Source organism: Vitis vinifera, chromosome 19, assembly GCF_030704535.1.
Source record: "Vitis vinifera cultivar Pinot Noir 40024 chromosome 19, ASM3070453v1".
Taxonomy (NCBI): domain Eukaryota; kingdom Viridiplantae; phylum Streptophyta; class Magnoliopsida; order Vitales; family Vitaceae; genus Vitis; species Vitis vinifera.
The window spans coordinates 1,058,175-1,083,743 of NC_081823.1; the positions used below are offsets into that span (position 1 = coordinate 1,058,175).

The window sequence follows — 25,569 nt, forward strand, 5'->3', positions numbered from 1 at the left end:
TTCAGTTGGGAAAGGAAATTAAATTAATATTAACAAAAATGGTCTTTTGAAATAAATGAATTTAGGAGAAAATTAGAAGAGGATATACTGATTACATCTCTTCGCATATTGGATGTTTGAAGCAAAACACGTGCCACCAAATCGCACACGTGCCACATAGACCCCACAAAACCACCTAAACGCAGATAATGGCGGGAAAAGGATTTCCATTCCGGAGGGAAAATCTCTTCAACTTCTTCCTTCGCCGACGCATCTCGCCGGAGATCTGACGCATATCGCTGGGGATTCTATACTTATCTCCGGAGAATAGATGGCCGATATCGAAACCCTAGGTATTCTCGAAGAGATCGAAGCCCTAGTCTCCGATAAGCTTCAAGTGGTAACAACAACAATCGCCTCTCCCTTTAGAATTTATGTTCATCTGCTTTGTAGAATTTGTATCGGATTTTTTCTGTTAATTTTCCAATTCTTGGTTCTGTTTTTGTTTATTTATTTATATATTTTTTCGGGCCCGTGTAATCAGTTCGGAGGGTTTGGTTTCTGCAATAAATTTTTGAGTTCGTAAGTGAATGTATACAGGTATTGGGAAAACAAAGGAGACTGGAGTGTTTGAGAAAAGCCATTTTATTGATTTTTTTTTCAGGTTCCGATTGAAAAGAAACATAAAGGGGATTGAATTAAATTCTGTTGTGGGGAATGGGAAAAGGATAAAATTCTGGAAAGACATTTGGTGTGGGGATGAACCCCTTTGTGTTTCTTTTCCTTCTCTATTTGCATTGGCTGTTTCCAAGGATGCTTGGGTTAAGGATGTTTGGAGGTGCAATGAGGGTGGGGGAAGTTGGAGCCCGTTGTTTTCTAGACCGTTTAATGATTGGGAGTTGGAAGAGGTGTGCAGTTTTTTTGTGGCCTTAAATAGGAAGCAAATTCAGCAAGGGGTGGATGATAGGGTGATTTGGAGAGAGACTAATTGTGGGAAGTTTTCGGTTAAGTCTCTCTACAAATCATTAGTATCAGGCCATCCAATCTCCTTCCCATCGTCGGCTATTTGGAAAGTTACGGTGCAGCCTAGAGTGAGTTTTTTTGGGTGGGAAGCAACGTGGGGAAAGGCTCTCACCTTGGATCAGCTTCAAAGGAGAGGTTGGGCTCTAGCGAACAGATGTTACCTTTGTCAAAGACATGAAGAATCAATTGATCACATTCTTCTTCATTGTGAAAAGGTTAGAAATCTTTGGGTGCTGCTCTACTCAATGTTCGGGGTGCAGTGGGTGCTGCCTGCCACGGTTAAGGAGACGCTTTCGGGGTGGAATGGGTCTTTTGTGGGGAAGAAGAGGAAGGGTGTTTGGAAAGCAAGTCCTTTGTGCCTTTTTTGGACGGTTTGGAAGACAAGGAACAAAGTTGCTTTTGAGGAAGAGGAGTTGTCAATCCAAAGACTCAAGGCTTCTTTTGTTTATTTTCTTTGGTCGGAGACGAAGAGGTCTATAAAAGATGGTCCCTCGACCTTAGTTGATTTTGTCGGGTGGGTGGCTTCCCGTTAAGGGTGTGGATAGGGTGGCTCTTCGTTCCTTGGCAGGCTGCTAGGGAGCGTGGGGTGTTTTTCTTTCTTTTTCTTTTCTCCTTCTTGTACTTTTAGCCACTGCTTCGGTGGTTTTTAATACAATCTCTTTATTTATCTAAAAAAAATTAAATCAGAGGATCATGGATATTGATTCTGGTATTTAGGCTTATAGATTATGAATTGTAAAAAAATTTAGAGTGATATCTTAGGACTCTTCATCAGGTTGTGTTGAAAAAAATGCTAATGGACAAAAATCGTGAGGATAAGGTAGGAGTTCTTTTATTAAGAGGAGTTTCACTGTCTGTGGTTCGACAGGGCTATGTTTGGATATTAGAAGAATAAGGAAAGGGAAATCCTGATAATTGATTTCGAAAGGAGATCATCCTTTGACCTAGTTATGGGAGAAAGCCTCTTAAATTATGCTCACGGGAAGGATTGGAAGGAAAAGAATAAATAAACTTGAAGTGACTTAATATCAGTTGGAATTAAATTTATAGAGTAGTTAATTATTAGAATCATAATAGGAAAATTAGAATTAGAGTCCTAATAGACTATTAGAATCCTAGTAGAATTTGAATTTTTTAGAGAAACCTACGAATAAGGCAAATTGAATTAAACTAAGATAGAGTGATTAAATAATATTAGTTCATTTTGCATGCGTTGCATTTTTCAATGGTGAAACTCCATTGATTTTCTTCTAGGTGAGATTTTTAGAAAGCCTTAATGAGATTCTAAAGTTTATGTCTCTCTTTCTTATCTTTCTTTCTCTTTATTTTTGCTTTACTCTTTCCTGTTGTCATGAAATTTTGTTCCTTGTTTCTCTCCTTAAACCCTAAGGTTATGTTTGGTTCCCGGAAAATACTAAGGAAAAAAAAAATGCAAAGGAAATTTTTTTTCATGTTTGGTTGTCCTATGAAAAATATCAAAGAAAATCAAATATAATTAAAAACTTATGTATTTTTAAATTATTTAATATTTATATTGATAAGTGAAAATAAATAAAATGAGTTTGAAATAACAAAAAAAATAATTTATCGACTTTTAATCTATTTTTTATTTTCCTTCACTTTTTCTTTCCTTCTATTTTTCCTTTGTATTTTCTTTCCCTTGCATTTTCCCTCAAATTTTCTGGAAACTAAACATAGCCTAAAAGATTGAAACCCTAGCCCACCCATTTGATTGTTGACAACCATTCTAAGTTTGTCCCACATCACTAAGCTTTTAGCATTTATAAGATCTATGCAGATAGACATTGTATTATTTAATTGTGTTGAGGGTTGCATGTATTTCATGTTTGTTAGCCTATATCAGTGGCATACCTTAATTTGAGGTCTGTAATGGAATTTGGGTTCGATTGGATCACATGTCTTTTGATAAGCAGTGTTTAGAAATTGAGAAACTGTTTATGAAATCCCTATTTATAGAACCTTTCTATGATTTAATCAATACTAGACTCTATATACTTTTGGATCTTAGGTTGTTTCTGTATTTAAATTAGAAACTGGTATTTTGTTTTCTGACAATTTCTAGTGGTATAGCTTTTGATTTAGAGAATAAAGAGCACTAAATCATGATGAAATTGTGTGCTTCAGTCAGTTGCTATGGAGATATGACTTAAATGGAGTTGTTTTATTCGACTGCAGTTGTTGTGTTGTTTTGATTCTCTTGTAATGGTACTATAGCATTATAATTGGTTTGGTAATGCTTCTTGTCTTTTTCACCTCATGTCAAAGTGGTTTTCTTTTTGTGCTCTACGCCTGCATCATGGAATTTCAATAAGTGTTTTTCTTTACTAATTAGACTTACAAAAGGATGTTAAGTGGAGTTTGGAAGGTGACAATTGGAAAATAATTTTTTTGATTTGTACTTGGGTTGTGCTCCCTCTTTTTGTTAGGCACCTCTTAATTTGTTCTGTTTGTTTGCCAAGGAAAAGAGGTTGGAAAATGTTTTTTCCCCACTATTAAGACATTGAATTTATGTTCAATGTGGACTCAACAAATTTAGTTTTCATTTATTTTCTTCTATGTATGTAAAAATGAGGAGGATCAGTTTCTTTAAAAAAAAAAAAAGTTCTCACTGCTGCCCATCATTTTAGTTGCATATATTTTTTTACCATTGTGAAATTAGGGCTGCAACTTGAATATAAACTCAAGCCAACCAACCAATTGAGAAGCTTGGATTGAAGTTTTTCAACTTAGAGATAGGCTTAAGTTGAGGTGTCAGGTAATCTGGCCAATTCTAATCCATACATATCGTTTTATGTGCAATTTGCAATATTGTTATGTTTATGTAATGTCTTTTTAAAATAAACTCCGCAGCAATTTAACGTTGAATGTACTTTCCCTCCATAAGAACCATATAATATAACATTTTTATCGATTATGATCAACAGTGAGGGGTCTTTGTGCTATCCCTTTTTTGATCCTTTTATGTAACTCTTGGGATAACATTCACATGGTGCTACCATGTGTGCCATTGTGTTGCTCTTCGTACTATCCCATTTTGGATCCTTCCTTGTAAATTTTTGTGAGATTTTATTATCCATTACAGTTAGAGGTTGATGCTTTTCATAGACTTGGTGACACCAAACGTTGCATACCTGTTTACATTATCTGCCCTTTCAACTGATGCCCTCATGTGTTGGAGCCAGATATGTCTTCTTGTGCAGCGGTATTCTGATTTGAATTGTGTTAGTAACTTTTCATGTTTGCTTCTCAGGTTTCCTACAAGTGGCTGAGTCGTAGTTTTTTGGTGACATCAAATGTGGCAAAAAGGTAAGAGTGGGCATATCAAGAATGGACTTGTAGTTATTATTACTATTTTTTCCTCATACAAAAATAGTTGCTCTTGTTGTGTTTAGGTTGCTTCATGAGTTTGTTGAAAAACATGGAGGTGGGTTGGAAGTAGTTTATACTTTGTCTGGCTGGTTGAAGAATGATCCTCCAGTTTACCATATAAGGCTTGTTTCTGAACCTAAACTTGCAGGTTAGATTTTCTATTGAAATGTCATATATTTCCAGAATGCTAAATTTTTTCTCCAACTTGAAGATTAGGTTTTTTAAGTACACAAATCCTTTCTGCTGTTCTCACTCTATTCAGAGCCATATCTTTTATTGAACTGTTGGACTTTATTGCTCTTCTTGATATCCCAAATCATGCCACTTTTTCTTATAAAAAGAGTTTCTTTCTTTAAGTTCAGATTCCATTGTTATTTTCCTTGGTGTGACTTCTTTTTGTCTATTGTATTCGCATTTATTTGATATAAATTTAGGCTTCTTTACACATATTTTGGGTTTCAGTATGAAGGGAACGTTGCAATCATACAACTACTTTTCTGTGACAAGTCCTAGCATTAGTATGAGTTCCCTGCATCTTCATGGGAATTGGTGCTTCAACAGGCTCTAAGAACTACCAAAATTCAAAGATTTTGCATTATGGCATTCCCATTAACGCCCTCTTTCCCTTTTCTCAAAACTTTCTTTCTCCTTCCTTGATTTCATTTTGCATAATGGTATTTGAGTTCTTATGTTTTTTATCCAAGAAACTAACTATTTTCTATCATTCAAGAAACATAACTTTTTCTCTAGATTCCTTGCCCTGTTATTTTGTTTGCACTAGGCATCGATTTTATTTTGACTTGCCAAATGAATTGTTACTTTTAGGAGTTTCCTTCTTGACATAGGATAACCGTAGAATGATTGTCTACAATTAAATAGGTGGTTAGGGTATCAATTTTTTAGGGTTTAAGGAGAGAAATGAGGAACAAAAATTTATGGCATTGGAGAAAAGTAAAATAAAATATAAGGAACGAAAGATAAAGATGTAAAATCTTAGAATCTCACTAAGGCCTTCTAGGAATCTCACTTGGAAGAAAATCAATGGAATCTCACCATTGAGAATTGCAAGGTATACAAAGAAAAACTTAATATTATTGATCATCACTATTTAATTATAAAAACTTTTTGCGATAAAGTTTCTAATAAAGAAGACTTCTAGATTTTAAGGACTCAAAATAGAAACTTTAGAATAAAAATTTTATTTTAAAAAAATAAAAAGTTGAGTTTCTTTTAAAGAGAATTCAAAAACTTTCCAAATTCTAAATAAAACTCAAATACCAATTACTAAGTAGTCATGACGCCTACAAAACTACAAAATTATCTAAATGCCCTTAATTAAGCAATTTAAGACATTTTTATTCCTTCATTCCTTTCTTGAGTAGATCTTGGAACAATTCCCTCCAACTTGGGAAAAAACTCCACCTCGGGAAAAAACTCCACCTCAAGTTTTAGTGATTTTCCATGGTCAATGAAAATCCCAAGCGATGTCTTCCACCTTTTCTTTCTCCGTTGACCTACATGAATGAATTGATAGTGTAGAACAAAGAACTCTTCATTAGAACCTTATAAATTCATTATTAGATACAACCATCAATTGAGATCTTCTAAGCGTTCTTCAAGTTCATTTTTTGCTAATGTTTTAAAGGATTTCAAAATCTCTTTAACTAAAACATGATTTTAGAACTTGGAAATTAATCTTTTCAAAGCATTACAATAAAGCCTTCCATTAAAAAAAAATATTATAGAAGTAGTCCTTTCAGTGTTCTTTTTCACAACATTGTAGGATTCTAGAATTTTCAAATTGCTTATAACAATTTCTTGCCTTGGAAATGCAAGCATTGAACTTCCTCCTCCTTGGACAAACCCTAAATGACCATCAATATGCGTATAAACTATGTGTATATACTCTTCAATATTAGCACATGTCAAGACTTGCATAAATTTGCTTGGTGCATTGGTTAATCCAAAGATCATGACTAATCATTCATATAACTCATCCCGTTTAGGAGTTAATAAGCATGGAACTCTATAAAGGCTCCACCTTGCTTGAATAAAGTCTTCCATAGACAATATATTAACTTGCCAATTCACAAGGTTTGAATGATAAGTTATTTGTTTTGCATTACCAATTCATTGATGTACATCAATAGAGAAAGGATGGAAGAAGGATGGAAGATATTGCTCAGGATTTCCATTGACCGTGGAAAGGCATTAAAACTCAAGGTCGAATTTTATTTCCAAGTTTAGGGGAATTGATGAAGATGAACCTCTACGATCTACTCAATAAAAGACCAAAAGTATCTTAAATTACTTAATTAAGGTATTTAGGTAATTTTAAATGTCGTAATTAGTTAGTATTTGAGTTTTATTTAGAATTTGAGAAGTTCTTGAATTCTCTTTTAAAAGAAGCTCTAAATTTCCTAAAATAAAATTTTTATTCTAAAGTTTTTATATTTAGTTCTTAGAATCTAGAAGTTTTCTTTATTAGAAATTTTATTACAAGAAGTTTCTATAAAGTAAGTTTTTAATTTTAAAAAGGAATTTTCTAATTTTTTTAGAAGATTTAATAGTTTTAGGAAAGGAATAAGAGTTCAAATTAGTTACTACATAAGTTAAGTTTACTTTTTCATAGTTTTATTGAAATTCTAGTATTTTCTAAAGCCTAAAAATAGGGCTAATTGATGTCAAATGAGATTAAGTAGTGATGATCAATATTATTAAGTTTTTCTTTACATACCTTGTAATTCTTAATGGTGAGATTTCATTGATTTTCTTTTAAGTGATATTCCTAGAAGGTCCTAGTGGGATTATAAGGTTTTACATCTTCTTTAATTTTTTTCCTTATATTTTATTTTACCTTTTTCTGCCACCATAAATTATTATTCCTCATTCCTCTCCTTAAATCCTAAAAGATCGAGACCCTAACCCCACCTCTTTGATTGTAGACAACCATTCTATGGTTGTCTTACAAATTATTTTGGTATCAATTCCATCACATCTTGCATACTAGATTTTTATCGACAACTTCTTTCTCCTTACTTGTAACTTCGAATTGTTTCTTAATGGGAGTATTTGACAGTTATTTTGGTTTAAAGACTATTGAGTTCTCCACCTATTGGTTAGATTGTGGAATTTCCTTCATTGGATGAAGAATCTTCTTATGTCCATGCATAAGTATATAAATATTCTTATAGCCATCGTGTTGCACTCTTTCATTGAAAAGCCATGGTCTTCCAAGCACAATACAGGAAAATGATGATACATTTCTTTATAAAAGGTTGCATTCCGGAGTTGATGGAAATGCATAGGGTACAAGCTGTTTATTCCTTAAATCATTTCTAGTTTTCTATGCTTATCATCGTTGTTTTGGTTGGTGGTAACATATTAATTAATTAACTTGCATTAGGTTAGGAAGTTGGGGTTTTATGGGCCACTGTCCATCTCTATTTTTTTAGTCATACTAGTATTTCTTCTGTTTTTTGGAAGGACCACCTATCTATATTTGAAATTTATTGTTTTATTTAGTACAAGTATAATTTCTTATAAAAAAAGGGAACATGTTAATTAGTTGACAGATATCAAATCCTTGCACCTTCCTCAAAACTGAGATGTTTTTGCTTACTTTTTTCTAAAAATAAAGCTATTAGCTAGATTGAGGTAAATTGTCTTATATCATTGGAGTGCTTGTTCTTGTTTATTTCTGTACTGTCACTTGACATATGGTTATTTTGTTGCCACCCGAAGGAAGAGGAATTAATATGGGACTATCTTATCCTCGCTTTAATGCAGAAGCAAAACAGGAATTTGATGGCCATTGCTCGGTTCAGGTTTATAGTGTGCAAGCTTGCATTCCAAAGGATCCAGCTGCACTTTGGAATGCTGAATTTGTGCAAGCAGAAGAGCTTTTTAAGCAGCCCTTCGCAGTTGATAATTGCTTGAGAGATAACAGGTAAGATAGTTTCTGTATTTTGGTTCCTTCTATTATTTCAGGTCAGGCGAACTTATCCTCACATAAGTTATAATTGAGAAAATTGAAAGGTTAATACAGCCTCTAGGTCTTCCAGGGAATAAAATTTTTATTTTTTGTAGGCTGTTGAATTTCCAGTAATTCTATTTCTTGAACAGATTTTTTTATAAATTGTTAAAGAAATTTACGATTGCTTGCCTTGTTATGAAGCACTTTCTACTTGCTACTTCAAAGTTTGATAGAAATCTCTATTGCCTTCTTTTCCATGTAATATTGAGTGAGACGTCATTGCCAAAATGCTGATGTCTTTTAAATCTTGCTGCCTGGCACTGCCCCGTCATTATGAGTGGTAAACTTGTTACTAATGAAGGTGAGCTGATAAAGATATTTTTTCATATCACAAGGAGTCAGTGGTTATCTGGTAAAAAATCCTGCTGCTGTTTAGAGCTTAGGTAGTTACTGTAGACATTAAACTTGGTCACCATGGTTATCAAACTAACAGGCAGCTCATTTTTTTCTCCTTGTTTTCTTTGAGCAAAGAGGTATTTTTAAGTGGCATACCAAATTGTTATTTTACCTATACGTAGAAGTGAAGTGCCATCGTCCTGTCACATCCAAGAGTATCAGGAAATTTATCATGTCAAAGTTAGGATAGTTGCACATTAATAGTTCCTACATGTTCGTGAAGATAACTTATTTCCTTCCTAGATGTTCCTGCACTTAAAAAAGACAAAACTAATAATGATAATGTGACATGTCATGGAGGCATATGAACTTGTGAATAAACTTATCGGGGTCAATATTAAAATTGATGTACATTGTATGAAGTATTCATGAATCAAATTATGGCTCCTCTAGTGATGCACATAGCTTTGTTTGTTCAGGTTCTGTGGAATTTCCAATTCTTTTGTCAAGCGCATTGCTGAGGGAGCACCTGTCAGCAATGTGGCTTCACAGCCCAAAACTACAGGATTGCTGGGTCCATCCAAAAGCATTTCTGCACCTCAAACCATAGCTGTTCAACAGCCTCAGGAAAGAAAAGTACAGCAATCAAGCCCAAAAGTCAGTTTGCAGTCTCCCAGTGTGGTAACAGATGTCAAAGATGAAAGTAATGGCACCAGAGCTCATGATCAAGCTAGCAAGCCTCCTGCAGATAAAGGAAAAGCTCCTCCACTGCCTGCTAATAAAAAGAAAGGCCAGAATGATAAAAGTTCTGGAACTGAAGGCTCATTGGCAAATATGTGGGGGCGTGCATCTGTAAAGTCAAAGCCCAGTTGTGCCCCAGTGGATGTTGGTAAATTCATTGCAAATCCAATTCCTTGGTTTCCTTTTGCTTTTGTCATTTGTGATTAAAGAAAACTGAAACATTCTCTTCTTTGACTATCATGAAAAACTTGTATTTTGAATTCTTTTCTGTCATGCATTTTAGTAAAACAAATTTCTATTCTACTATCTTTTGTTCTTTGCTGAAATTTTTTACCTTTTACTGTCTTTAGTTAGCGCAGAAGCTCAAATTTGTGCTCGTGAAGCTGTAGAAGGTGCGAGCAGTGATGAAGATGGTCAAGATGCCAATTTTAAGAGAGCCTCCAATGGTGATGGTGGTAGAAAGAGGAGAGTTGTTTTTGATTTCTCAGATGAAGAAGAGGAGTTTGAAGATGCAGTCAATTTGGCATCACCAGATCCTCCAAAAGGGAAATCATGTATAGTTTCAAAACAAAGTCCTAAACCTTTGGTTCCTGACAAAATCAATTTGAATTCTGACCAGCAAAAACAAGATAAACCAAAGGTCAAGGAAGAGAAATCATCTAATAGAGAATCTAACCTATCACCAAGGGAAGATTCTTCAGTTCTCAGCAAAGGCAAGAACAATGGGATTTCCTCTTCAGACAAGATTGCAGGTGGAGTTCCTGAAATTGATGTAAATAAGAAGGATAAAGTGACAGATGCTGCTCCAAATTCTCCTAAAAGAAGGAAAGTGATGAAAACACGGATAGATGAGCGTGGGAGAGAAGGTAAAATCATGCTCAGCCAAATATCCCGCTATTCTCAGGAGGCTTGTTTATGTTCATGGTTGTTCTTTTAATTAAAAGAGTATGGTATTTTAATTGATATTGTTTGATAAATCTTCTTAAATTTTGTCGGTTTCTCATCCTAGTACTGCTTCTAATAAACACACCCATATTTTAAAAAATTTCTCTAGATGATTCCCTAATATTATGGTAGTGCTTTTAACTTCTTCATGATTTAAACTAATTAAGAATTTTATAAAAATTTATACTCCTTTAGGTGCTTCCAGGACATGGGCTTTGTATGTATGTGTTTATGTGCCCTGAGAGCCTTAAATAAAATATCTTCTGTCTATTCTTTTTATAGGATGTGCTGTGTTAAAACCGACTTTGTCAATGGAAAAGAGAACAGTGTTCTTGGACATGCTGTGTTAAAACCAACCAGTCTATCCTATTTACCCTAACCTCAATGTTATTCTCTTGTTTTCTGATCAGTATATCCTCTTCATTTTTGTTTTTTATTTAATGTTTTTATTATTTTGCTCTAGTAACCGAGGTAGTCTGGGAGGGTGAGGCAGAGACGAAGAAAGCTGACAGCAATGAGACAAAGAAATCTGAAAATAGTATAGTCACCAATGCGGCTAACAGGTTAGACTCATTTTCCTAAATTTTATAATTACTTCTTAGTTTCTGATCTTACTCTAATCAGAAACACAGTCACCGTGTATAAATTGGTGAAAGCTTCAGCTAATGCCTAATGGCAGACCTCTTACCACTGGTTTATGAATTCAGGGCCCCTCCTGCTAAGAAATCGCCAGCAGTGGGAAACACCGCCCCTTCTAATGTAACTGGCAAAGCAGGAAGCAAGAAAGCAGGAAACTCGAAAGATCCTAAGCAGGGAAATATTATGTCATTCTTCAAGAGGGTTTGAGGGGAAAATCTTTGGAACTCAGGCAAGTACCCACTGTCAAAGGAGGCTCCTCTGCATCTTACTGAATCTGAAGGTTCTTCAAATACTAGTTGCTCGTGTAATTTTAGGGTTCTACTTAGTTTCTTCCATTTTTATTTTTATTTTTGCTTTTTTCTTTTATATTTGTTATCTTCGTCATAGTTGGTCTCCATACTGGTTGGTATTTAAAGCTTGTTAATGGTCTTAGTGATTGTGCTTGCTCTTGTTTTTCATGCCATTCATTTGAACGGAACTGACCACATCTATACGTTCGGAGAGCTTTCTGTGTTCTAAAAGTACTCCAAAAGCAAATTTTTAAGGATTTGTAAACAAGGGTTTGCTCGATAACTCTTTTTTAAAAACAGTGGTCTGTTCTAAAAGAGAAGAAAAAGGTTTTCCGACTAGAAAAATATATTTGGTAAAATTTAGATTTTGTGAGAATCGGGTCATTTCTTAGGTGTTTATATGCAGAATGCTTCTATAAACATTTGAAAATATTTTAGAGAAGGAGAATTATAATTATTTTTTGAAGAATCGTTGATTTTACAGAGGTATGTTTAAAAACTTTGATAAGCGGGTCCTAGTCTTCAAAATAGGTTTTTAATTCAAAAAACACATTTGACAACCTTTAAGAATTTAATTTGGAAAATGGATTGTTATTTACAATAAATTTGCCGTGTTCTTAGTTGTCTTTAAATAACTATTCTAAAAAAACGCTCCAATCAGGCGTAAAAATTCCCAAATGTGGCCTACTCCAGTTATAACGGATTTTTTAAGCAAAAAAAAATAAAATCGGAAATTGCATTCAGAAAAGCACTTTTAAACATGATCACTAGATCGATAACCATATTCTTTTGGCGATTTTAATATAATCTATTATTTATCAAAGATAATAATAAGAAAAGGCCAACAAAAATCCCAATGTGGACATTGGCAAAGCGCATGATTTCTCATTCTTTGAAAGATTTGTATAGGTTGGATTGCAAAAAGTCATTCTTTCATTTTAGCCTCTTTAGACCATCATCCCTCTTTGAAAAGATGAAGGGATCATTACCAGTTTCTGTTAGATGCTGCTGCAAATACCATAAAATTTTGAATTGTACTACCTTTGTTCCTCTTGTATTGAACCACAGTTTTGCTACAATCTAAGGTTCGGAGTTCACAGTGAATGGATAGATGCTATGACAATCGAAGACGAAGACCACGTATCACCGAGTATATAGATGGATGACATACCTAGAAACTCGAACGTAAGACCTGATTAAAAGGTATAAAATGATTGCAAATTTAAAAATTCATTCCCTCCAACTTGAAAAGCAACTCATTTTTTATATAAATATGCTTCATTATTCTGTTATTTACAACTAAGGTGGTGTGGTGTTTGTTTTTTTACTTAATTCTAAATAAAATTTTAATGTTTAATAACGAAAAATATTAAGTTGTTTGTTTTTGTAATATTTTATTTCTATTAAGTATTAAATAAATAAATAAAAATTAATATGTTATTTTTTTTATTTAAAAAATATATATATATTTTAACCTTTTTTATTTAATAAAAAATTTATAATAAATTATGAAGAAGTAGAAAAACAAATAATCTAAATTCTAAAAATAAATTGCTTTCATCAATAAACCAAAAAAATAAACACAGTATAAGTTTTAAAAGAGAATGCTATTTTTGTGAGCACTTTTTAGATTGAAAAAAGTGTGGAGATTTAAATTTACAAATTGAGAATCAAATGACCCTTTTTTTTTTTTTTTTTGCCCTATTGGACTTGAATGTGAAACTTCCCACAAACCTACCCAACCCTTTTGTCATTCGAATCATACCTCAACGGCCTAATCAATTAATGCTTTAAAACCATTAGAGACTCGAACCCAAGACTTCCAGTCAAAAAGTTTCTAACTGTTACGTAAATCCACAATGTATGGCAGGGTAACAAGAAATATATATATATCTAAAAATCAGCTATGTACTTGGTTTTTGTAGTTTGTAAATTGCTTAGTGTGTTTATAGTCTGTGAAGATAGTAGTATAATTTGAGGAGCAACAGATATTTCTACTTTTTGATCAACAACTGTATATCTTGAAAGGATTGCTCGGCCTTTTCTGTATTTATCATAAACTGAAAGGTATATATTGGTTTCTGACAAAAATAAAATGAACGTTGAACTTGGTAGAGTAAGACTTGCAGGCCAAATAAGTCCATTTTCTAACCTGAAGACCAATAACTTAACTCAATTATGCTGCATGTCACCACAATATTCATGGTAAATTATGAGGATAATAATTCATTCAAGTTTAAACCCGAAAAACCAAAAAACAAAAAGAAAAGAATCCGATACAATTAGAACACTGGCCTCACTTCCATTTCTATTTGGGTTTCCCAATCATTTTAGGGCTTATACCATTGTGGGAATGCCAGCACTTCATTTACATTTCCACAGAAGCTTAATAGCTGTAGAAGTTCTTCTCAATTGCCCTTTTCATGGGAGCACAAATGATCACTTGAAAGCGAAACTCGGGTTATTAAAGGACTGAGTTCAGAAAATAAAAACAACTAATAACACCACCTATTACTAGACCACCAAGAAGCCAATCAAAGAACAAATAACTCTTGAAAAAAAAAACTAAGATGTTTCAGAAGAACCACCAAATAGTTTTTGCTTTCTGGTTTGTTATGAAAATCCAGCAAGTTAAGACAAGTCAGAGGAGATCCAGATGGAATGGCATCAAAGGGAACCCTACCTTATGATTGATTTGGAGGAGAATGAGAGAATTGATGTACAAGATTTACATTCAATCTTGTGCATGGGATGGTGCTGTTTACCCTCTCGGTTTTCAACCGTCTCGAATCAAGTTGGTTGGCTCACTCAAAACATAATGGGGTAGTTCATATTTTGCACCTGCAGCAAGGTTTTGTAGGGCATTGTGGATGGAGTTTTAGGGCAGAGAGAAATGAAAATAGAGTATTTTTACATTGAAAAACTACGGGAAATACTTGCCACAGAAACAGGAAGGAATGCAAATGGATAGGTACCTCTTTCATCATAGCAAATTGTCAAATCGGCACTTTGAACAATGACCCCTGCGCTGTCCACAATTGCTTGTGCAAGGGTTAGATCAGCTTCGGCAGCAGCTCGAAGTGCATCCCAGATCTCTAGAGTTGAGGAAAATGATATTAATATTTTTGATCTTGTAATACTAACAAGAGACAATGACAAGATAAAATCAAGTTCTCCAGTTAAAGAAGTAGCAAGTGACATAGTAATATAAGCATGATTCAGCTAAAACAACATGAATATGTGAAACCCCTCATGAAAGGTATGTCAAGCATATTTCTGGGAAAGTAATCTACTTTTAATGAAAATTAGTCTCACTAGACCTAAAAATGAAGCTTAGATTCACACACAAAATTATGTGTGAGAAGATCACACAACAGGATGGCTATTGAAGCCGAGCTCTTAGAACTTCAGGAGGGCTGGTCCTAGCATTTAGATGTCAGCATTAGAAGCCTTCAAATTGAAGGGGATCTTGGCAGTTATTTTCTTTCTTCTGGGAAGGAAGGTCCTTGGACACTCTCCCACTAGCTGAGGAGGATAGTCCTTGAAGGAGATTTTCTTCCACACGAGGAATTTGTAGTTTTATTCACTCTGGTTCAGTTTTCAGCCTATGAGCTTAGTTTGTCTTTGTAGATGGTCCGTCTGTGTCTTATCAATACAATTTCTTGTTTCTTATCAAAAGAAGATAAAAAGAAAAATTACAATGACATCGCCTCTGTCTATAAAAGGAATGGAGATGATTCCATCTCTTTCTAAACTACAGTGCAGACAAGGACTCCAAAAATATGAGAAAACAAAGAAGTGGGAAGCAAAAAGTGTTGACAAGAAAGAGAATAGCACACACAAGAACACATAAGAAAATGTGCTAAAGCCTGAAGAAGCATATAAGCAAGAGTCATGTGAGCTAATAGGTCCTATGGAATACCTCTACACTTTATGTAATTTTAGAATTTCTTTATAAGCTCGATTCCAGAAGATTAGAAACCAAGCTTCCCAATAATAAAACAAGAAATAACACTGGAAGCAAAATCCTGAGACTGTGAAAGAACAATTGCAAAATTTTAGGAAACAAAAAACTTAAACCAAGGGACTGAACAATATAAAACATTCAGCATCTTACTCAACACAGTTTAGAATGAATTTTCTTTCTTGAAGTGAACCAGCTTGGAGCTTGGTGCTGCTATTGCCCATAGTTGGTTAAAAGTACAAATAGCCACCTAATCTGTCTTAAATGGGTTACCATTTAAAATTATGAACATTGACTAGAGAAGTCATAAATATGTTTTAGATATTAAAAATGGGAAATATCTGTGCGTGTGTGTGTGGAAAAAAAAACCCTAATCAAAACAGATAACGGAGGTTACCACACATGAGAGAGCAAATCAGGACCAGAACTTTGCTTCTTTTGTATTGGTAGGTAATATTTTTTACCATACATCACCCTACAAGGCTCATTAACCGTTCACTCTTAAGGATATGCATTAAGCAAAAATATCATTTCCTGATTCATAAAAAATTCAACCCCAAAAAAACAAGAAACAAAAGGAAGAAAATTACAGGATAAATTCAAGGAAAAGAAAAAAATTATTGCCTCTTGCAAGTTAAATGAACAATGAGCAATCACAAAAGGAAAAAACATCAAAAAGTAATCAAAGTTAAGTAAACAATCAATAGAAGTCAACCTACAATTTAATTTAGAAAGCAATCAATGTCAAGGGAAAATTACAGGATAAATTCAAGAGAATCTCCACCATGTCAAAATAATAGGATATAGTGTTTTTATCAATTGATTGTACTACAGTCCATGTCAAGAAAATTGCTCTTGTTTAGAAGTAAGATTATCATGTTCAAGAGAAAAATTACTCTTGCAATTCAATCATCAATATAACTGCACTTTAACATGTGGAGTCGATCACAAAAACTCTGGTGATAAAAGCAATCACAAAAGATTTGAGCCTGGTTTATTGAGCTCAATCCACAGATTCTGTAGGGGTTTCTCCTTTACAACTAATTATGCTACATGAAAGTAGTTTCCTGATGTTGAATCTGTAATATTGAGGAGAAAAATCCATGCATGAATCATGACATGGCGATTTTATGGGATTTGTTCAACACTGTTGACCTTGAAGTGGTTTACACATAAATCAGCACCAATTTGTTTGAATCACTTTTGCCTAAAAATGAGAAAGTTGCTTCATCTTTTTCAACAAAGGATTGTTTATCTTTGTTTTCACATACATAAATATGATGGAAATATCTTCATGCTCAAATTTATGCTAGGTATGCCAAAAATCAATGAACACCCAATACATTTTGGTGCCAATCATTAGTCATTACACATTCCTAGGGACACTACCTTTCTGGCCACCATAGTGAGGAGCTGTGTCCCAAAATTCATCACGCATCTGCATGAGCTGAGTTTTTGTAAGCGGTTGAGGATTCTTCCAAGGCTTTGGCTTCCGTATCTTCTTTACAGTCCCTGTGATAATCAACAAATAGCAACTGTTATATTAGCAAATCATCAGGATTATATAACTTAAATATATCAGTATATTAGTCAGGATTGTCAATCTGATAGTACTGCTCATCTAGCGATCTCTGAAATTTCAGGTAAAACAAGGGCACTAGGTATTTGATAGCATAGGTTCCATAGGATCTCATGTCGCGTAATGACTAAATGATGAAAAGAATATTTTTGCAAATCATCAGGATTATATAACTTAAATATATCAGTATATTAGTCAGGATTGTCAATCTGATAGTACTGCTTGTCTAGTGATCAAAGAAATTTCAGGTAAAACAAGGGCACTAGGTATTTGATAGCATAGGTTCCATAGGATCTAATGTCATGTAATGACTAAATGATGAAAAGAATATTTTTTAGATAGGTACACATCTATTTTAACCTTGGATCAAACTGAAATCTCCCATATCCCCATCCCAGCACCTCCCACCTAAACTAGGCACTGGGGGCTGGACCATGAATAGAATATAATGGAAAGGAATCTTGTCTTACACTGCCCCTTTTTTTCCTCAACACTTTTGCAATCCTGGATATTCATTGATTGTTATTTCATGGAAGGAAATAAATAGTCTGTGTAACATGAAAAGAACCACCAATTTTTCCACAGAAGATAAGGGAAATCCCATGTTGATGGTTGAAACCCAATTTACAAGAAGAATTTATTTTATCAAAATTTTTAAACAGTAAAAAAAGTTTCACAATTTACAAAAATGGTGCACGTGAGTCCTTGCTCAGGTGGCAAGAGTTTAGGGCAGGGATGGGGAGACTCCATTTGTTTGATTTCATATAACAAAAATTAACGAAAAAAGGAGCTACCTAAAATTTACGAAAATGGAGTGCAAAAAATCACAGGGTTAAAACTCCATCTTATAGCACTCTCCCACCCATGAATGAAGGGTTACATGTTTGAGTTCTGGACATGCCTGATGGACGGTCCTTGGGGAATGTTCAAGTATCATGGTTTTCTGTGGTTAAACAATTGGGAACATTCTATGGTGGACTATTCCTTTTCCAAGCTAACATGTCAGATTTTGGCCCACCGAACAATACTGAAAAAGAAAAAAACATAAAGAACGAAACACTAAATTTACAATTTGTTTGCCAAAATAAACTGGTCTTAGATACAGAATCTTGACATTGATCAACCTGGAAACAATTAATCAAAACACACCTAAACTACAGCAGACTAAATCCCACATCCACAGTTCTATGAGCATAATGGATTCATTCATTTGATTGCATTTGATTTGCGAACTCACAGCCCTTTCCTTTCCCGCTCAGATCTTTAGCCACTAAATTTACAGCTAAATTTGGACAACCGAGATTTAAAAAAAAAATTAATTACTAAGTCTAACTTTCATCAAAATTCTTAACTAATGGTCTTCTTAATTAAGGATGCGGTCTGCTGCTTCAAATACCAACAGCTTTGCAAGTACAGGAATCAAATCTACAACAACAATACAGTCACGAAAGCAAAATTTTTTCTCAAAATTACAATTTCAAATCAAATTCAATTCTGATAATAATAGATATCTGAAGGCTAACAAATCAAGCAATTGTGTCATTCACTCGATGCTGAAGTTCAGCAATCCAATCAAAATTTTCATCATTCTAAAAATCAGAATCTTGAAATAGCAAAGTTGCTAAGCAAATTCATAAAACAGTATGAAAATCGAATCAAGAAAATCAAAACCTAATCCCCTGTCTGCTTGCTGATAACAACAGAAAATCAGCCACCGCGTTTCCTCGAAAACCAAAAAAAACGAATTATTCTTCAAAATTTTCCTATTATTTTTCTTTCCTTTTCCATTCTTTTCTCAGAAACCAAACTAAAAAAAATCGAAAGAGAGAGCGCGAGGCCAATGATAAACCTCACCATCTCCTTTGGTCTGTGACGATCCAGCACAACCCATTCTGGTTACTCTACGCAATCGGAGAAACGGACATTGAAGCGCCCGTGAAGGCTTTTAGAGACTCCGGCGAGGGTTCCGGCCAGTTCCCGGAGGTCAAAAGCAGTATGGTCAGCAGTGGATGTTGGCTTTCATCTTCTCTGTTCCGCGTTTTGAGTCTTCTTATTTCGGTGTGGGCTGTGGGCCAACTATGGAAATTTCAACCAATCATTTCCCGCCACGTCAGAACTAAAAAAGTTTCGTTACAACCTACTACGGTATTACCTACTATTCTCATTATCCATTAGATTTATTTCTTAAAAATAATTTCCAGTTTAAGTATTTTGTTTTTTTTTTCCTTTTTTTTTCCAATTAATTTAATAATATATAAACATTATTTAATGAATTTTATTATAAAAATAAATTTTAATATATAAAAAATTTTAAAATATGTAATTAAGTGAAAAAAAATATATAAAAAATAATAAATTCACTCTAGCTTATACCACTTGAATGATAGAAATGACTAATATTAAAAACCTTCGGGCCTATTTGAAAACGATTCTTAAAAATAATTTTTTAATTTATAAATCATGTTTAACAAATTTTTAATAAAAAAAAATATTTTTTTCAAAAGTTTATTAAAAAAAAAAAAAAAGGAAGAATGCTATAATATTTAAAGATAATATGAAAAATTGTTTTTCATATTTGAGTTTCTGAACAATATTCTGCTTCCGAAAACATTCTGACACCACAAGAATTATTTCAAAAACAAAATGTTTTCGAGAACTGTTTTTCAAAACATGGCTGAGTAGCTCGTCATCTCCACCACTACAAGAAGTGGGTGATTATTCAACATGCTCATATACCTGCACAATGAGTTTCTTTCATTACTATGCTTCTTCAACAAATGGTTCAAAGATTGTCAATCCTGCTCAAGAGGGGGCCTTTGCTCAGAAGACAGACGCTCAAAACAACCGATCCGGTTAACGAAATAGTACAAATCTAAAAGGTAGAAAAAACAAGATGAATTTGACGGCTGCAATCTAATCAAAACCGAAACGAATCGTCGGATCCATACTTGCTTCTGATGTTGTAATGGTCGAACTTTGGATCATCGTAGTCCACTGCCTTGATCTCTACTGGTTTTGACTCGGCCCCAACTGCTCCAAACATCTCTCCGCTTTTATCCCGTTGTCTATGCCTGCTTCTTTCTTTCTGGCTCTTGGACCTGACTTGGGTGTAGGGAGGAGGAACCTCACCTGAATGATAGAATTCTGCATATTCTTGTCGTTTTGAAGATCGGTGCTTGCTTGACAATGAAGGGTCCTTAAAGCTGTATGATTTGATCTTGGGAGGCTTCATTTCTGAATATTTTTCGCTTGTGTTTGGAGTATGTGCTTGTCTGGTTTCGGAAAGAGGAGGGGGGGCTCTCTGCTTCTGAGCTAATGGGGGATCGGCTTCGTCTTCAGGCATTATGAGATGATCTTTTAATGGAGTGAGGCCTTTCCTGGCTCGGGTGGGCATGAAGCGAGAAGGGATGAAGTAAAGGAATATGCCAGTCAGTGCTTCGAGCGTGAACTTGGACAGATCAATTATGAGCTGCCCGAAGGAAGGCCATCCTGCATCTGGTTCCTCTTTTATGCTCTCCACAATGGGAGTTGGTTTCTCCTTGATCAGTTGGTCTTCGAATTCACTCTCTGAATGCTGCTGGAAATTCGCAAACAGACTTAGCCAACAATGCAATAAAGTGGAAAATCAAAGAATCTTACAACTATTTCTGGTTACCATTGTTCTAAGATTTCCAGATTTTCTTATCATTCTTCCATCAAATGAATCATAAGTGAATAAAGCAATAGTGTTACCGTCTTTGAGAAAGCGGAAGGCCCAAATCCTTTCTGAAGCAAGCATGAAGCATATCCTACCATGACAGCACCAATAACCATAAAAATATCTGCCAAAATAACCGACAAAACAAGTCAAGACTGGGTTTATTCCTCTGATCAATCGTGTTATTCTAGCGTCGCAAAGTAACAGACAGCAAAGAGCATCACTGAAAGTGAATCATTACACAAGCCATCATACGAACACATTAGTCAACAAACTAAAAATGGACATGCCATTTTCATCGAAGAACCTCAGTTACAACTAGAGTAAATCATTAACTATTAGCTATTAACTATTCAGAATTCAGAATTTCTGCTCAAACACAATAAGGCATATATCTGGACAAGGTCATCTTCGGTTGTCTGATATTTGGCTTCCCAAATGCCCTTAGGCACCATAGGATTGTTCAAGTTTCATATCAAGATAGATTGCCACAATGGACATTGGCACATGATAATGACATTTCTACTCACCAATAGCCACAGATGCATGGCATTAATCAAAAGAACACATGATCCATGAGATCCCATATCGTGTACGGGGAAAAGTGTCTAATACTTCATATATAGTGGGCTCCTCTTAATTGTGTAAACATGTTTAAACCAGTGATAGCCTTGGCACAGTGTAATCATATGTCACCCACATCAGCTGGGGGGTTCTGTCCACCTCGACTGGCAATCCCATGTCACCCTACACTGGCTAGAGAGAGAAGTTTCTTACACTAATATATGGCAGACTTCTCTTAATGCCATGTAATGGGAGGAAACCATGGCCTGTGTTACACCCAGAATGAAGCATCTGGATTTCTACTGTCAAGGTTTTAGGTTCTGGAGCATGCCGTTCTCAGTATTCCATTTTCCTCACAATAATAGTGATTGCAACGTCGCCATTTTGAATGATAATATGCTTTAAATCAGCATATACTATGAAACACAGACTGGAGACCCAGTGCAGGTCTTGTTCTGGGAGAGGTGGACCAGTGATATAAACAAGAAGGAACGTTTTTGCACGAAGTGGACACATTCATCAAAACTGGACTTCTTATTGCTGACTTTATTTATTTTACTAGAAACTTGGTAGTTATCATAACTTAGCTCCACATTCAAGATCATGCATTCATGACTTGTTGATAGAGATCAATGTTGACATAAATGCTTATGCATGTTAAAATAGTTGCTCTCTTTAATTCTCACTCATTCTTTTCCACAAGCTTCCGATGCCTACCACCAGTAATGTCCCTAATGGAATCAGGAAGCACCTACAGCACATTGAATAGCAAATTTAAGCTTCTACCTTGTCTTCTCAATCCTGACCACCACCATCTCATAAAGCAGGACTGCCTCCAATTATTCCCAATCCTGAAAATTACAAACAAAAACAAGAAACTAACGAGCCACACTTCTTATTCCCATCAAGGTGCACTTAGTGAATGCTATGCTGAGCAAATTTGGGAAATGATACTTCAAGGGGCTGACCCATTTAAAGTATCAACCTGAAATCTCACTCTCCTCCAACATAATCCCTGAGAGGGAAACTCAGCAGGTTGATCTGCCCACCCCATCCTAATACTCTTCCATAGCCCTCTCCCATCAGGATCTCTCACCTTGCGACACCAAGCACTCACCTCCTTGGACCTGCCTGCCATGACCTTTTTCCACTGATTCTCTCTCTTCCCCAAAAATCTCAATAGCCACTTATCTAGGGAGCCTTATCGAGCATAATTAAGCTCCTCACACCAAGAACCCATCCTCCTCCCTCTCTCTCTCTCTCTCTCTCTCTGGGAGAAGAAACTGTCTTCCAACTGAAAAAAGTGCATCTTTCTTTACCCTTACTAAACCGCTCCATATGGAAAGTCCCTTACAGCTTTTCCAACATATTTTCAAACTGAAATTAGGACAAAAGAAGACAATGATATAAAAAATACACTGTGAAGGTTGACAATTCCTTGAACAGGTAAGAGGCACTATTAAAATGTATGGATCCACATACACTCTACATGACTAAGAGTTAATTTCTTAGCTGTTTCAATATATTTCCTGATTGCCTATCAAAAAACCAGAGCAAAAACTTCCATGAAAAAACCCTCACTTACCAACTTCTTGCCATTTTTTATAAAAAAAATCTAAAATTTCTTACCACTCTTTGCTTTGTTTCTCTTTTGAGTTTTTTATCATAAAATTTTCAACAATTTTTCACAGGAATCTGTTAATGAAATTATTAAAATTTTTAGACTCAATACAATCAAATGAAAAAAAAAAAAAAATGAATGATAGATTGGTTGTCAAAACATTAATAATAAGGTTATGCAATTATAATAACTCTTCAAGAGTTATGATAAATCTATTGAATATCAATATCTAAGTTTATCTATTATTAAGTCAAATTTTTGTTTAATTTATCAAAGAGTGCCCCCAAGAATAAATTTCTGCCTCCACCACTGGCTACTTCCATTCTCAGAGAATCATATACTTGAACTTGAAAAAACATAAGACATCAAGTCCAAACCTGTGGCAGAAATAGAACTGTTCTGGTAATCACAATCCTCCTGGTTGAGAGAGATTTGCCGAAGTGCAGCATTTCCTCTGTCAACAACTAATAAAGAACAGGTAGGCCGAACATACACTACATCAAAATCACTTGAGAACTTTGCATCCTCACTGGGTCCATCTCTGTACCCTGCAACATTTGATTTCCCACCTGCAATTGTTGTCACACCTACAATTTTCCAAAACAGATTTTGTTCAGAGTTTAGGTAGTTTATATATTAGCCAGAGAAATTTTACTTTGGATTATTTCCAGCATCAGCAGACCAAGGTTTAACAACTGAAACAGAATCTAAAATCTAGATAAGTATTACTTCGAAAGAACACCAATTGACAGACCTGAATCTCCTATCTTTCTGATGGCCAGATTTGAGGTGTCAGCAACATACACGTTCCCTTTATCATCCATAGTTACACCTTTGGGGCCATTAAAACGGGCATCACTAGGTTTTCCATCAACATGTCCCGTGTGACCCTGAAATGAACCAGCAACCAATCTTGCTCTACTATCTGTAACAAGATAAATATAAATATACCACAAAACAAATAGAGAAATTGCTGAATTTACATATGAAAACCAAATTAGTTCCCTCAATCCACAGTGCAAAAAATTTAAATTCGCCCAACAAAGACCAATGTCTTTGCCAAGAAAAACTGAGTAAAACCAAATAAAAAGAACTTTAAGTCTCATGTTTTACATTTTTGGCTTCTAATAAATGGAAAAGTCACATAAACTAAGCCAAATAGTTGAATGAAACTTGGTTAAGTTTGTTTCTTGCGTCCAAAATACCAGAACACCACAGTTCAAAACTCTAGTTTCTGTTCATTTCTTAGCTTTCCTCGATGTTCAAATGGAGCATACAGGGATAAAGAAATCATAATTCCAAGATTTCGAGTTCAGCACACAAACCCAATTGCTCAGTTAAGTTAGGGAAAAACAAGAACTATGGATTGTCAACTTCCAAATGTCAAAAGAAACCAAAATCAAGCAATTTAGCATGGGAAAAAGGTGATAACAAAAGCATACATTGTGACAATGGAGGCGTAATCCGAACGATGTTATTCTTAACTGCATCGACAGCAAAGAGTTCACCATCCTCAGACACCCGGATTGAGTGAGGAACAACCCCAAGCTCATTTCCCTCCACAACAGTTTCGACCAGGTACCCATCTTCAAATTGAAGAACATGCCCATCTGTAAAAATTACAACACACGCAATAATTATAGTCCTCAATTCCTCATTTATTGATAAAATAAAAACAGGAATAATTTACAAACTACCTGAATGGGGTGCTTTGGAGGAAGACCTAGTCCATTTGAGAAGAGAGGAAAAGTGCCTTACAAAGGGTCCTGAGTTGTCATTGTTCAAAACACAAGACAAGTGAACAAATAAATGAAATCAGTCAGACTCGTTAAGCAAGCAGATCAAAATAACACACAAACAATCAGAACCATTCAAACTCGTTAACCAAACAGATCAAACAGCATCCTAACTTAGCAGAATAATTAAGCAGTCTTATTCCCAACAAAATCAGTGAACAAATACAAGAAAATGAGCATGCCCATTAACCAAACAGATCAAAAGAACCCAAAATTTTACACACGAACTTAGCAGAATGATTAAGCATATCCTTATTCCCAACAAAGTGGGTAAGTAAAAACCGCCCCAAAAAAAAGCATACCCATTACCAATCAGATCAAAAGAACCCAAAATTTTATCTAGATTGAGAGGTACTGACCTAAAGGAGGGGCAGCCTGAGCCCGAAATTGAAGGGAAAAAGTGAAAACAAGCGTTAAGATAATGAGAAAAAGAAGGGATTTTTTCATGGCTCTCAGAACAACCACCAAACCTAAGCTTCAGAAAGAGACTGTAGCAGAGCCCCGGACTGGACTTTCAAGATGATTTCATCCCTGCAGAGACATCTTGGATTGGGGTTTTCAAGTTATGGCACTGTGCTCTGCTCTCACCACTTCTGTGTCTTTTGCTCATTGAGCTTTTTTTCTGCTGTTGCCCGTATGCTAAAATGACATCTTTGTCCGTGACAGCCAACAGAGATCACTTTAAGACCGTTGTTTTAGAAGAAAATAATTAACTCAGTGAATCCTATGGTTTTTATTTATCACAGCCATCAGCGTGCATGTGACGCTAGCTTGTTTAAGCATATAGAAAGTGCGTTTTTCCATGAGCGGGGGAAAATCAGCGGAGAAAGAAGTGCTTTTCACTGTTGGTAAAAGCACTTTTTCTAAAGCGGGTCCCTTTTTTTGTTTTTGCCTTTTTCTTTTTTTCTTTTTCTCGTTTTTTCTTCTTTCCGTCTCAATTCCTCCGTGAAACTTCTATTAGCATATTAG

At 35.0% G+C, this 25,569-nt stretch overlaps 3 protein-coding genes across 8 annotated transcripts; 1 reads left to right on the top strand and 2 right to left on the bottom strand.

Annotated features, from left to right (window-relative positions):
* Positions 1–23: 23 nt before the first annotated feature.
* LOC100250468 (uncharacterized) lies at positions 24–11,521 on the top strand. 3 transcript variants are annotated; one of them, XM_002283334.5, is made up of 8 exons: positions 31–379; positions 4,274–4,329; positions 4,416–4,540; positions 8,182–8,341; positions 9,244–9,653; positions 9,856–10,371; positions 10,914–11,013; positions 11,158–11,521. In XM_002283334.5, exons 1-8 carry the CDS (start codon positions 311–313, stop codon positions 11,294–11,296), a joined length of 1,575 nt encoding a protein of 524 aa, XP_002283370.1. In that variant the 5' UTR covers positions 31–310; the 3' UTR covers positions 11,297–11,521. The 3 variants fall into 3 exon arrangements, with proteins under 3 accessions (XP_019072637.1, XP_019072638.1, XP_002283370.1); XM_019217092.2 differs by lacking the exon at positions 11,158–11,521 and having other exon boundaries at positions 24–379; positions 9,856–10,450; positions 10,914–11,001; XM_019217093.2 differs by lacking the exons at positions 10,914–11,013; positions 11,158–11,521 and adding an exon at positions 10,733–10,893 and having other exon boundaries at positions 24–379.
* Positions 11,522–13,567: 2,046 nt separating this feature from the next.
* LOC100267634 (uncharacterized) lies at positions 13,568–18,975 on the bottom strand. The gene is made up of 4 exons (XM_002285480.5): positions 18,777–18,975; positions 16,733–16,855; positions 14,355–14,474; positions 13,568–14,220 (listed from the first exon to the last, which is right to left on the bottom strand). The coding sequence occupies exons 1-4, from the start codon at positions 18,811–18,813 to the stop codon at positions 14,156–14,158; spliced, it is 345 nt and encodes a 114-aa protein (XP_002285516.1). The 5' UTR covers positions 18,814–18,975; the 3' UTR covers positions 13,568–14,155.
* Positions 18,976–19,655: 680 nt separating this feature from the next.
* On the bottom strand, positions 19,656–25,262 carry LOC100245328 (uncharacterized). 4 transcript variants are annotated; one of them, XM_002285479.5, is made up of 7 exons: positions 24,960–25,262; positions 24,502–24,570; positions 24,247–24,414; positions 23,559–23,729; positions 23,182–23,391; positions 20,655–20,743; positions 19,656–20,499 (listed from the first exon to the last, which is right to left on the bottom strand). In XM_002285479.5, the coding sequence occupies exons 1-7, from the start codon at positions 25,045–25,047 to the stop codon at positions 19,840–19,842; spliced, it is 1,455 nt and encodes a 484-aa protein (XP_002285515.1). In that variant the 5' UTR covers positions 25,048–25,262; the 3' UTR covers positions 19,656–19,839. The 4 variants fall into 4 exon arrangements, with proteins under 4 accessions (XP_002285515.1, XP_059591153.1, XP_010644103.1 ...); XM_059735170.1 differs by having other exon boundaries at positions 19,656–20,496; positions 24,960–25,250; XM_010645801.3 differs by having other exon boundaries at positions 24,499–24,570; positions 24,960–25,247.
* Between the last annotated feature and the right edge of the window lie 307 nt (positions 25,263–25,569).